Source organism: Octopus bimaculoides, chromosome 8 (assembly GCF_046866305.1).
Source record: "Octopus bimaculoides isolate indiv1 chromosome 8, ASM4686630v1, whole genome shotgun sequence".
In the NCBI taxonomy this organism is placed as follows: domain Eukaryota; kingdom Metazoa; phylum Mollusca; class Cephalopoda; order Octopoda; family Octopodidae; genus Octopus; species Octopus bimaculoides.
In genome coordinates, this window is record NC_142935.1 from 11,024,880 (window position 1) to 11,036,273 (window position 11,394).

The following is an 11,394-nucleotide window of genomic DNA, read 5'->3' on the forward strand; positions in this document are numbered from 1 at the left end:
AGATAAAATGTGTACACATCGCAGTGGCAGATGCAGGGGTCTTGCCCTAGTAGCCCGGGCAACACCCTTTCTAGCCGAGCTGACACCAAAACTATCGGGCCCAAGGTTTTCGGGCAACAGTCAAGGGAAAGGGAGTTAACTCTTACTAGAAAAGGAGTTAGCTCGACCTACCCACTTGTATGCATACGCTATGTTTGCTGATGATTTCAAACGCCGTATTTGATTTGGGCAACACTCACCAAAAACAATCATAGATACCCCACTGTTTTGATACCGAATAATTGTACGATAAATATCAGAAAGAAATGAAACAAACTTGTTAACTGACAAAATATGCATTTCTCGTCTAAATCCGTCCGACTTTGAGGAATGCCCCAGGAAAGTCACTCACTCCAAGAGAAAAAAGATGACAATGTGTCTTCTGGCTGTTAAACCAGAAGACACATTGTCAGCTTTTTTCGGATTCCGAGACAGATGGCGACGCTGACCGTACTCGGTGTTTTAAGGTATATTTTTTAGAATGTGGTATTTACACAGTCACTGTAGGTTCTTAAGTATTTCTTTTAAAACATTATTTCAAGCGACCATATTGAAAATATTTTTGAAGTGTTAGTATAGGGTTTAGTCTTAGGAAAGATAGATTCATGTAAAGATGATTGCTTGTCCATTAAAAGTAATTGATTCAACATACTCCGACTGCCAATATCTTGTACTTCCATCGAAATAAGACATATGAGTAATTCCTGAAATAAAATAGCTTTATATTGACATAATTTCCTTTACCCTGATGTACAGGCATTTAATTAAGTAAAATGAATAATTGAATTCAGTAACTAGATTCATCATGATATTTTATTTCAAGAAAATATTGCCAAAAATGAAGCTACGTAATGTAAGGTTGAACATTTATAATATACATCCAGTGATTTATCGGTCTTATATATTGATGAAAATGAGAGAAACGAAAAACATGTTGCCCAGATGAGTGGGAAGGAAAATACAATATATATTGAGAAAAATCAAAGTGAAAAATATTCTTTTCGACAAAAGTGATGGTCAGTTGTAAGTAAACTAGTTGAAAATCAATAGCAGCATGTGTTTCTGATAACAAAGATTACATAATCAATCTAACGCTGGTAGGAGAGGTTGGAACTCGATACAGTATCACGCTATTTTTTAATCTTTTCAAGAATCTTGCTTCGGAAAGGTTTGTAGGGACGTGGTCCGAATTCATGTACTGGCGAGGTAATGTTGTTAAATCGAGCTTCGCATATAATTTATCATTGGAAATGTATAATAAGGAAGAGAGGGCAGCTATAAAGATTTTGTCTGGATCACAACCAGTATGTAAGTAATAAAACTTCCTAGCATCTGAAAAGAAGAAAAGAGAAAAATTAATTAGCTGTTATTTTCAATGAATGTATAGAATGATTTAGAAAGAGGTTTATTATATTTTGATAACATAAGGACAGAAACTTGGCAGTATCGTGAATCATTCAGCCAATATTTACTTACGAATAATCTAGACCTTCAGTAAAAACTCTGCCAATATAGTCGTCAGCTATTTTTAATTAGGCATCGGTAGAATATATATCCTTTTGTACTCTAGGCACAAGGCCCTAGTTTTTGGGGGATGATCCAGTTGATTAGATCGACCCCTACGCAACTGGTACTTAATTTGTCGACTCTGAAATATGAAAGGCAAAGTCGACCTCGGCGGAATTTGAACTCAGAAAATAAAGACAGACGAAATACAGCTATGCATTTCGCCCGGCGTGCTAGCGTTTCTGCCAGCTTGATGCGTTATTACTAATTGTAATAGCAATAGTTGTATAATGTCTGATCAAAATGAGAGGAATTTTACGATAGATAGATGCAGTGGCAACAGAATTTGAGGCAGACGTCATATATCCGTAGATATATCCAAGTACGGATGTCATATCAGAATACCTCCTATATAATATTTCAATAAAATTGTATGAGAAGATATATATATATATATATATATATATATATATATATATATATATATATATATATATATACAGTATTTGATGGCATAAATGAGGCAGATACCACTTTCAGGAAGAGATATTCAGAATAAAAATGTTTTTAGTGCGTTAAAGGGATCTATTTTAAAACGGGGGCCACATTTTTCATTAATGTTTTACGTAGTGTTTTTGGTACGGAAAGACTTTCAAACTTCGTATACTTATCTATTTTGTGTTATAGAACAGAAAAATATTTTTGTATTCGAATTTATTTCATGTAAAAAATTGTCTTATTTCGATAATTTCAACCAATCACTGACAAGTATTCAGTTGTTTATATTTATTCCTTTGGCTGATTAAGCGGTGTAAAGCGTATTTAATCTCCATACCTTCGTTTTATTTGCTTTTTTCATTTTAAATTTGCTTTAACCCTAACCCTAACCCTAACCCTAGGGTTAGGGTTAGGGTTAATTGTTTCAGAATCGTTTGTTTATGTAGTCGGCACTTAATGTATATCGGCTGAATGGACGTCAGTGATTGGTTGAAATTACAGAAATACGACAACTTTAACATGGAATAACTTATGGATTTCTTTTTTTTATTAAAGAAGACTAAGAGAAAAAGATGTTTTATATGACACATTCTACCAGTGTTCAAAGTTTCAAAGTGTTTCGTTAATGAAAAATGTGGCCCCCGTTTTAAAAAAGATCCCGTTAAAGCATATAAGATTTATAACGGTATGACAGTATATTACAAATATTTAGAAAAGTGCGTTAGCTATGGCAGAAAATATTACTGTATATTAAATGTAAGTTACAATTTAAGTTGAACATAAAACATTAAGTTACGAGCTTGAAAGTGTCCTACACGATTACATTAAAAGAAAACGGTAGGATACATTTTATGAACTGTAACCATCTACATTTTTTGTTTAACAAAATCCAGAAAAATCTTTACCACCAAATCTTATAAATTCCTCAACTTCGCATATGGAAATCGAGTTGAGTTTTTTTAGACATTATAAAGAAAAAAAGCGCGTCATATATAACATGAAGTGTTGTACAATATTAAACGCTGTGATAAATTACCGTAAGTGTTGACGAGGGAGTTATTACGAAACAGCCACCGACATCGATTCCATGAGATTCAGTCGTTAGTCGATTTAGGAAAACTAATATCTGTAATACAGAAAAAGAGAGACAACATGAACGGGGATTGTGTAAAAAGAAACGTTTACCTTGTCTGTGGCTGCACAGAATGCACATTTGTTGAATAAATTTCAACGATGGTAACTTGCGTTGATGCACAAATAATTTGCGAATACCAGCACATGGACATGTTTACCTGAACAAACGCGGGAATATGGATTAACTGCCAGTTTTTATTTAGTCAACACTATCCTATCAATAATTCACAAATCCGGACTCAGTGTTTTGTTTCTCGAAGCAATAGATATCGCCTTCCGTCTATTAGTGTTTGTATTACCCAGCTATCATGGGCTTAAAAAGAGACTTATATGGAAAGTATCTCGTCATACATCAAAGCGATCACACGACGTTTGCATTCGTTGATTCAACAAAAAACCATCAGATTAGAAAATTACTCAGAGGACGAGATTTTATGAAAATAAATACCTATGTTAACGTTAGCAATTAACGGTTATGTCATTTTCATCAAGAATTATCCTTCTAATTTTTATATAATGCAACGTGAAATAATTTTATAAGATATATATTCATATGGCTTATAGACTTTTATAGGATATCAGTTTATGGCTGATTTAGTGAAATTCTAATGTGTTTACTAAAATTTACTAAAACCTGCTACGCGCATTATGAAACCACGAAAGAAACGTTTAATCGTCAATAATTGTATATGGGAGTGCTGAATTGTACGTGGACAGAAATAAGAGTTAAATCCCTTAAAGCTGCATAAGCTCACATATGTATATACAGTGACGGGGAAAATAACCATCCATATATATATAGAGAGAGAGAGATACACACACACACACACACACACACACACACACACACACACACACACACACACACACACACACAAACACACACACACACACATATGCATATATACATTTCATATAAATACATATGTGTGTGCAATCATGTATGAAGCCATTTATTCTTATATATTAAACGGGAAAACAATAAGAATTAGAAGAAATATTGGCGCAAGGTTCGGGAGTTTCGTTGATTACACCGACACTATTGCTTGAATGGTAATTATTTTATCTACCCCAAAAGGATGAAAGGCAAAGACAATGCGGGTGGCATTTCAACTCAAATAAAGGCATGAAATCGTGCTAAACATTTTGCCCTGCGTAGAAACAGCCTTCTTTTAAAGAGATATATCAAAAATATATATTAAAAGTAAGACGACGAGATCATAAAGTTTGCTTACCTTTGCAATAACTTCCTGTTTTATGTCCTGAAATTGCATAAAATGAATACTTTGTGTAATACTGTGAACCTAGATGTGAAATAGAAAATGATAATAATAATAATAATAATAATAATGAAAGGTCACAGAAAACAAGAAAGCAACCATACTCTGGGATATGCTAATACACACAGATAGAGAAATTAAGGCCAAATAGGCCAGATATAGTTGTCAGAGATCGTAAAGAAAAAAAATGCTTTCTAATTGATGTATCAATACCAGCAGATGACAACGTTTCCCTAAAAGAAATGGAGAAACTTTCAAAATACAAAGACCTGGAAATAGAGGTAACTCGAATGTGGAATCTAAAAACAGAAACAATTCCTATCATAGTAGGTGCCTTAGGTATAATAAGAAAATATTCAGACAAATACATAACAAAAACACCAGGACTTACAAATATATATAACATACAGAAAATGGCACTACTTGGCACTGCACACATTCTACACAAAACACTTTCAATACAGTAAACATAAGAGCACCACAGCGCTCGGTAGTGAAGTGAAAGCACTGAATAATAATAATAAAACTACTGAATAATAATAATAATAATAATAATAATAATAATAATAATAATAATAATAATAATAATAATAATAATAATAATAATAATAATAATAACAACAACAACAACAACAACAATAATAATGATGATGATGATGATAATACCTCGGGTATGTGCTGTGGCTTGTTGTGACGCTCTTATTTGTTCTGTACTGAATGTTTTACATAGGATGTGTGCTGTGCCTACTAGTGCTATTTTCCGTATTAAATATACACTTGTTAGTCCTGGTACTTTTGTTATGTATCCATCTGAATATTTTTTTATCATATCTATTGCGCCTACTACGATAGGAATTGTTTCTATTTTTAGACTCCACATTCGAGTTAGCTCTATTTCCAGATACATCGATTAGAAGCATTTTTGACGTCTTCTTCTTTATTATTATTATTATTATTATTATTATTATTATTATTATTATTATTATTATTGGAAGGGGTGTGAAAATTGCCAAAATTGCGAGAGTAGCCGGTATCACTCTATCTGTAGACCTGTGAGTCGTAGAGAAAGAACTGGAGCGGGCACTTGCTCCTGGGGTGTCAGGGAAATCTAGAACAGTGGGGTTCGTCAATTATCCCTAGAGACCTTCCTGTATCAGGAGGGCCACGTCTGTATCATCCCCCACGTCAATTTTTTTTTTAACCTTTGTATGCATATCTCTCTTCACACTCAGTGTATACAGTGTATACTTATTTGTTTTTATCATTTTTTCTTTTATAATTCCATCTTTCACCAAATGTCTACTAGAAAAAGATGGATCAGTAAAAGTGTGGCAACACATATGTCAGTGCCACAGCATTGACATATTTTACGATTTGGCGCAAGTAAAAGATAAAAAATGCAATTACGATTGGGTATTATGAAGATATTGTAAAAACACTCACCGATTTATTTAAATAAATTCCACACAAAATTAATAATATTAAATAAAAGAAACAACCAGATGCCAACATTGACATATATAGGTATATATAGATGTTATTTTCCAGTAAATCATTTATAATCCCGTAAGCTGCAATACAACAGCTAAAAATGCTAGCAACAACAATAAATCCTGGTGTTAGTTGTAAAGATTCATTTACAAATTTCAGTGTTCTACTCAGAATATTATGAGCGCTGCATATTTCTGTGATATCTTTCTGCTTCGTAATGAAATTTGAATGGTCGGATTGCTTCTCCGTTACAAAGCGTTTAGCTTCGTTTGCCAACTTGTTGAACTCATAGCTGAGTGTAAATCCGATTATCAGACATAAGTGCAAATCAGTTACCAAAAGTATAAGTGAAATGGAATTAAGTGCAGTTTGTATTCCTAAAACTGATATTTTAGATATATCATTGGTTGATAGAGGAAATGTTAGGAACCTCATCAAATCGCTATTCAAATACGGTACATTAAAATCTACAAATATGTTAGAAAGGACCGTGAAGCAAATAATTGAATAAAATGCCTTAAATGAATACATGATATTCATGATGGAATATTTTTCATCATCTTCTTCAATTTTAATTTCGGCGACAGCTTCAGCCAGATTTTTAGTTTGGGATTTTCTGAAGAGTTTTAACAAAGCAAAGACAGAAAGATATCCTCTGAAATACACCGTGAAACCATACATAAGTATGAGATGGATTTCAATTTTCCCATATAGTATTAAAGTAACAATGTGACGAATAGGGTTTATAATCAGGTACATACAGAACAGAATATAAAGTGCTTGGCAACAAACTGTTTTAAATATTGGCGACTTCAATGATGAAATAGTCATGCACGACTGGATAAAATGATCACATTTCTGATAGAATTCTAGCAGTTTAAAGAACTGAGTTTCTTTTACTTTCATGATTCTTCAGATTTTGCCTCCTTCACAGTTTCTTTATTTAGGAGCGTGTTCAGCAGTTGATACAGGCGGCACAGTTTTAAATTTCTCTGTCAGTTTACTTGTCAAGCTACTCGTATCAAAGCTTGGACAGTATAGCTTAATATAACAGAAAGCATGGAAGTTAAATACAGACTTTTACTAATATTACGAAAGTACTTTCAGGATATTAACTTTAAATGTTTTATTATGGTTAACTGTGATTAATATCGAAGGTCGTCTATGAACTCCACATAAAAACAGCCACGAACAACACATGAGAAATTATTAAATTTTTAAGTTCAAAACACCTAATATAATGTTGTCTATGCACTGTATTCGTTAGGAAAGTCCAAATAATACTTTGATTTTCTCTCAATATACGTGATCGCTCGCCTTTGAAATAAAAGCCATATATTATATGGGACAGCCAATCATTTCTGTGCTTACTTAACGACTTATTGTAACTGTATGTATTATATTAAGCCAATATCTTTTACATATCCCATACATTTAAATGCATATTATAAGACTACATTTATACATACATACATACATACATACATACATACATACATATGAATTAGTGATATGAAGCATTAATTTGAAATTAATGTGAGTCTGTTGGTCCAGTAATCTTATTTGAAGGAAGTCACATAATTAATTACATATGTCTCCTTAAATAAATACGCGTGTATGTTTGTGCGTGGGTGTGTTTTCTGTGTATGTGTGTGTCTGTCTGTGTGTGTCTGTATGTGTGAGTGTTTCTATAATCCGATTTATTCCTTTCTTCTACGTATAGAAAATATAAAGTTATTGAATGTGTCTGTGTCTGTGTCTGCTTAAGTTCCTTCGAAGTTAAGTGGTTTATTTAGCAAATGACTTGTTGAGACATGAGTTACGATCGAGTTTTATGAATCTTTCAACCCTTCAACTTACATTAATGCGAATGGTGTACAAATGAAGAACTGTTATTATTAAATGCATATTCTACATGATTTGCACAACACTGTTCAATACACTGGCTCCACCTGGGGGATTATAATTTTTGCCTGTCTCTGACCGCAGTAGTAAAGAACTATCAACAGCTCCTCGCTTTTGAGGGGATTCAGAGCGTGAATTGACTTTACCAGACCGGGCGTTGTGAGTGCTTATTGAGCGAAAACACCTAAAGCCCCACGAGGCTCCGGCAGGGGATGGTGGCGAACCCTGCTGTACTCTATCACCACAACTTTCTCTCACTCTTTCTTCCTGTTTCTGTTGTGCCTGTAATTCAAAGGGTCGGCCTTGTCACATTGTGTCATGCTGAATATCCCCGAGAACTACGTTAAGGGTACACGTGTCTGTGGAGTGCTCAGCCACTTGCACGTTAATTTCACGAGCAGGCTATTCCATTGATCGGATCAACTGGAACCCTCGTCGTCGTAAGCGACGGAGTGCCAACAGACAGTAGATGTAGAAATGAGGGTTAAATATAGTGATTAATTCGAAGCAGGGAATTCCTTTGCACGAATATATAGACATATATATTTATTTCTTTATTGCCCACAAGGGGCTAAACATAGAGGGGACAAACAAGGACAAACAAAGAGATTAAGTCGATTACACCGACCCCAGTGCGTAAATGGTACTTATTTAATCGACCCCGAAAGGATGAAAGGCAAAGTCGACCTCGGCGGAATTTGAACTCAGCGCGTAACGGCAGACGAAATACTGTTAAGCATTTCGTCCGACGTGCTAACAATTCTGCCAGTTCACCGCCTTATCTAGCGTCTCTGACAGCTCGCCGCCTTATATAAGTGAATATATATATAGACATATATATTCACGCTCTTATGCATACGCACGCGCGTACACGCAGACGTCTCTCTCTCATACATACATACATGCATACATACACACATGTGAATTACTATTATAAATATGAGTCTTAAAGAAACAGTGTCAAACTTACCGCTCGGTTTATACGAATTCCACACCAAAAAACTGCAATCCAATACAAGAAATAACCGGATGCTATCACAGATACATATACATATAAATACTTGTTACTTCCCAGTAAACCATTTATAATTCCATAAGTAAGAATAGAGCAGCTCGTAATACTACTGAACACAATATATCCTGAAATAATCTGCAAGGATTCATTTACCAATGCCAGGATTGAAGAAAGAGTATCATGTGTGTTACATATTTCGGTAACATGTCTATGTTGCTTGATGAGAAATGCATTCGACGATTGATTTTCTTTTATGTAATGCCGTGCCTCATTCGACACCTTATTGAATTCATGAATGAGTGTGAAAACAATTGTAAGATTTACATAGAGGTCAATTACCACGGACATAAAGGATATGCAATTAAATACAACCTGCACTATTAAAACAGGTATGGTGTATGTAATATGGTTTGGTACGGGATATGTAAAGAACGTCAACAAGTCAAGACTGAGAAGCGGCAAAATAAGATGCATAATTAGACTACAAATGACACTCAAAGCTATTAATATAGATAATCTTCTATACGAATATATCAAAAAAGAATTGTAATATTCTTCATCTTCATCTTTAATTTCCAGTTTGGTGTATATTTCAATTAGCTGTTTGACATTAGATCCTCTGAAGTGCTTCACCAAACAAAACAATGAAGTAAAACTCCGGTACAATACTATATATAAATATAAGAATATTACATGAGGGTGAGAAGATTCCAGTTCCAATAAGGCAACAATGTGGCGAACAGGATCTAAAATAATATGCATAGAAAGGAGTATATAAAAAATTTGCAAACAAATAGTTTTAAACTTAAAAGATTTCAACGATGATATTTTCAAACTTGCTGTCCTTATAGTATTAAATTTTCGATAAAATTCCAGCATTTTAAAGAATCGAGTTTCATTTAGTTTCATATCTATTGGAATTACGACTTCTATACACGTTGCTTCTCTATGAACAACTGCAATCGCACAAGTTATATTTCTTTGTCAGATATTTAGTTGCTCAATATTTTTTCTTCTGTTTTACTATGTTGCACTGCTTCCCTTGTCACGGAAGTACGAACAATAAACAGGAAAAGTGATAAAGGAGATATATACTGTCCGGAGTATTTGAAATCAGATATTGTTTCAAATCTGTTGCTATGGATGTAATATAAATACAAAAATCACAATATCATCCACAAAGCATCTTAAGACATGTCAGAATCAAAATCTATTTCTTAAACAAACCCTTCTTAATGCTTATATCAATATAAACATCTATCTAGCAGTCTGTCTGTCTGTCTGTCTGTCTGTCTGTCTGTCTGTCTGTCTGTCTGTCTGTCTGTGTCTCGATGTATTCATCCATCCAGCCAGCCACTCAGTCATCTATCTATCTATCTATCTATCTATCTATCTATCTATCTATCTATCTATCTATCTATCTATCTATCTATCTAAATCTATCTATATATTGTGCTGGGCGTTATATTGTTGACAGTTCAGTTTTCAGAAATGCAATAAGTAGGATATTGATGGTACATTGATATCAATTAGCTTGCATTATATCAAGCATTGATTCACAACCGAGTTGTGTTGGGTGAGTCAATGCTTTTGTTATATCTGCCCCATAAAGGAACATTTATATTTCTTCGGTGAATACAGTAGCGTGAACTCTAATTTACTGATGATGTATTTCATAGCGGTATTGTTTCCCCTATGTGCACTGATACGATATATATATGCATATATATATATATGCATATATATATATATATATATATATATATATATATATATATATATATATATATATATATATATATATACATACATACATACATACATACACACATACATATATGTGTGTGTTTTTATATATATATATATATATATATATATATATATATATGTATGTGGAATAGGCGTAGGAGTGGCAGCGTGGTAAGTAGCTTGCTTACCAACCACATAGTTCTGGGTTCATTCCGAAGGCGTGGCAACTTGGGTAAGTGTCTTCTACTATAGCCTCGGGCCGACCAAAGCCTTGTGAGTAGATTTAGTAGACGAAAACTGAAAGAAGCCCGTCGTATATATGTATATATATGTATGTGTGTGTATATGTTTGTGTGTCTGTATTTGTCCCACCCCCCAACATCGCTTGACAACCGATGGTGGTGTGTTTACGTCCCCGTAACTTAGCGGTTCGGCAAAACAGACCGATAGAATAAGTACTAGGCTTTGAAAGAATAAGTCCTGTGGTCGATTTGCTCGACTAAAAGGCGGTGCTCCAGCATGGCCGCAGTCAACTGAAACAAGTAAAAGAGAGAAAAGATATATATATATATATATATATATATATATATATATATATATATATATATATATATATATATATATATATATATATATATATATCGGTGGATGGATGGATCGATCGATAGATAGATAGATAGATAGATTATGGAATTAACAGGTGATGGCATTCTTTATTTGAAATCATTGAAATTCTTTCAACATATTCTTACACCTTTAGAACATAAGCGAGATGTT

General features: G+C 33.7%; 1 protein-coding gene across 5 annotated transcripts in view; it reads right to left on the bottom strand.

The window, feature by feature from the left end:
• Positions 1 to 834: 834 nt before the first annotated feature.
• The window catches only part of LOC106880719 (uncharacterized), a 98,902-nt gene continuing 88,342 nt past the window's right edge, over positions 835 to 11,394 (bottom strand). For 2 of the 5 annotated variants that reach the window (XM_052969931.2, XM_089356074.1), the window contains exons 2-4: positions 4,413 to 4,481; positions 3,080 to 3,169; positions 835 to 1,371 (exon numbers count right to left, since the gene is read on the bottom strand). In XM_052969931.2, coding sequence (XP_052825891.1) covers positions 1,315 to 1,371; positions 3,080 to 3,169; positions 4,413 to 4,481 — 216 coding nt within the window. In that variant the 3' untranslated portion in view covers positions 835 to 1,314. Of the gene's footprint in view, positions 1,372 to 3,079; positions 3,170 to 4,412; positions 4,482 to 5,900; positions 7,443 to 8,823; positions 10,319 to 11,394 lie in introns of those variants that run through there. The other 3 variants (XM_089356075.1, XM_089356076.1, XM_052969932.2) reach the window with 3 other exon arrangements.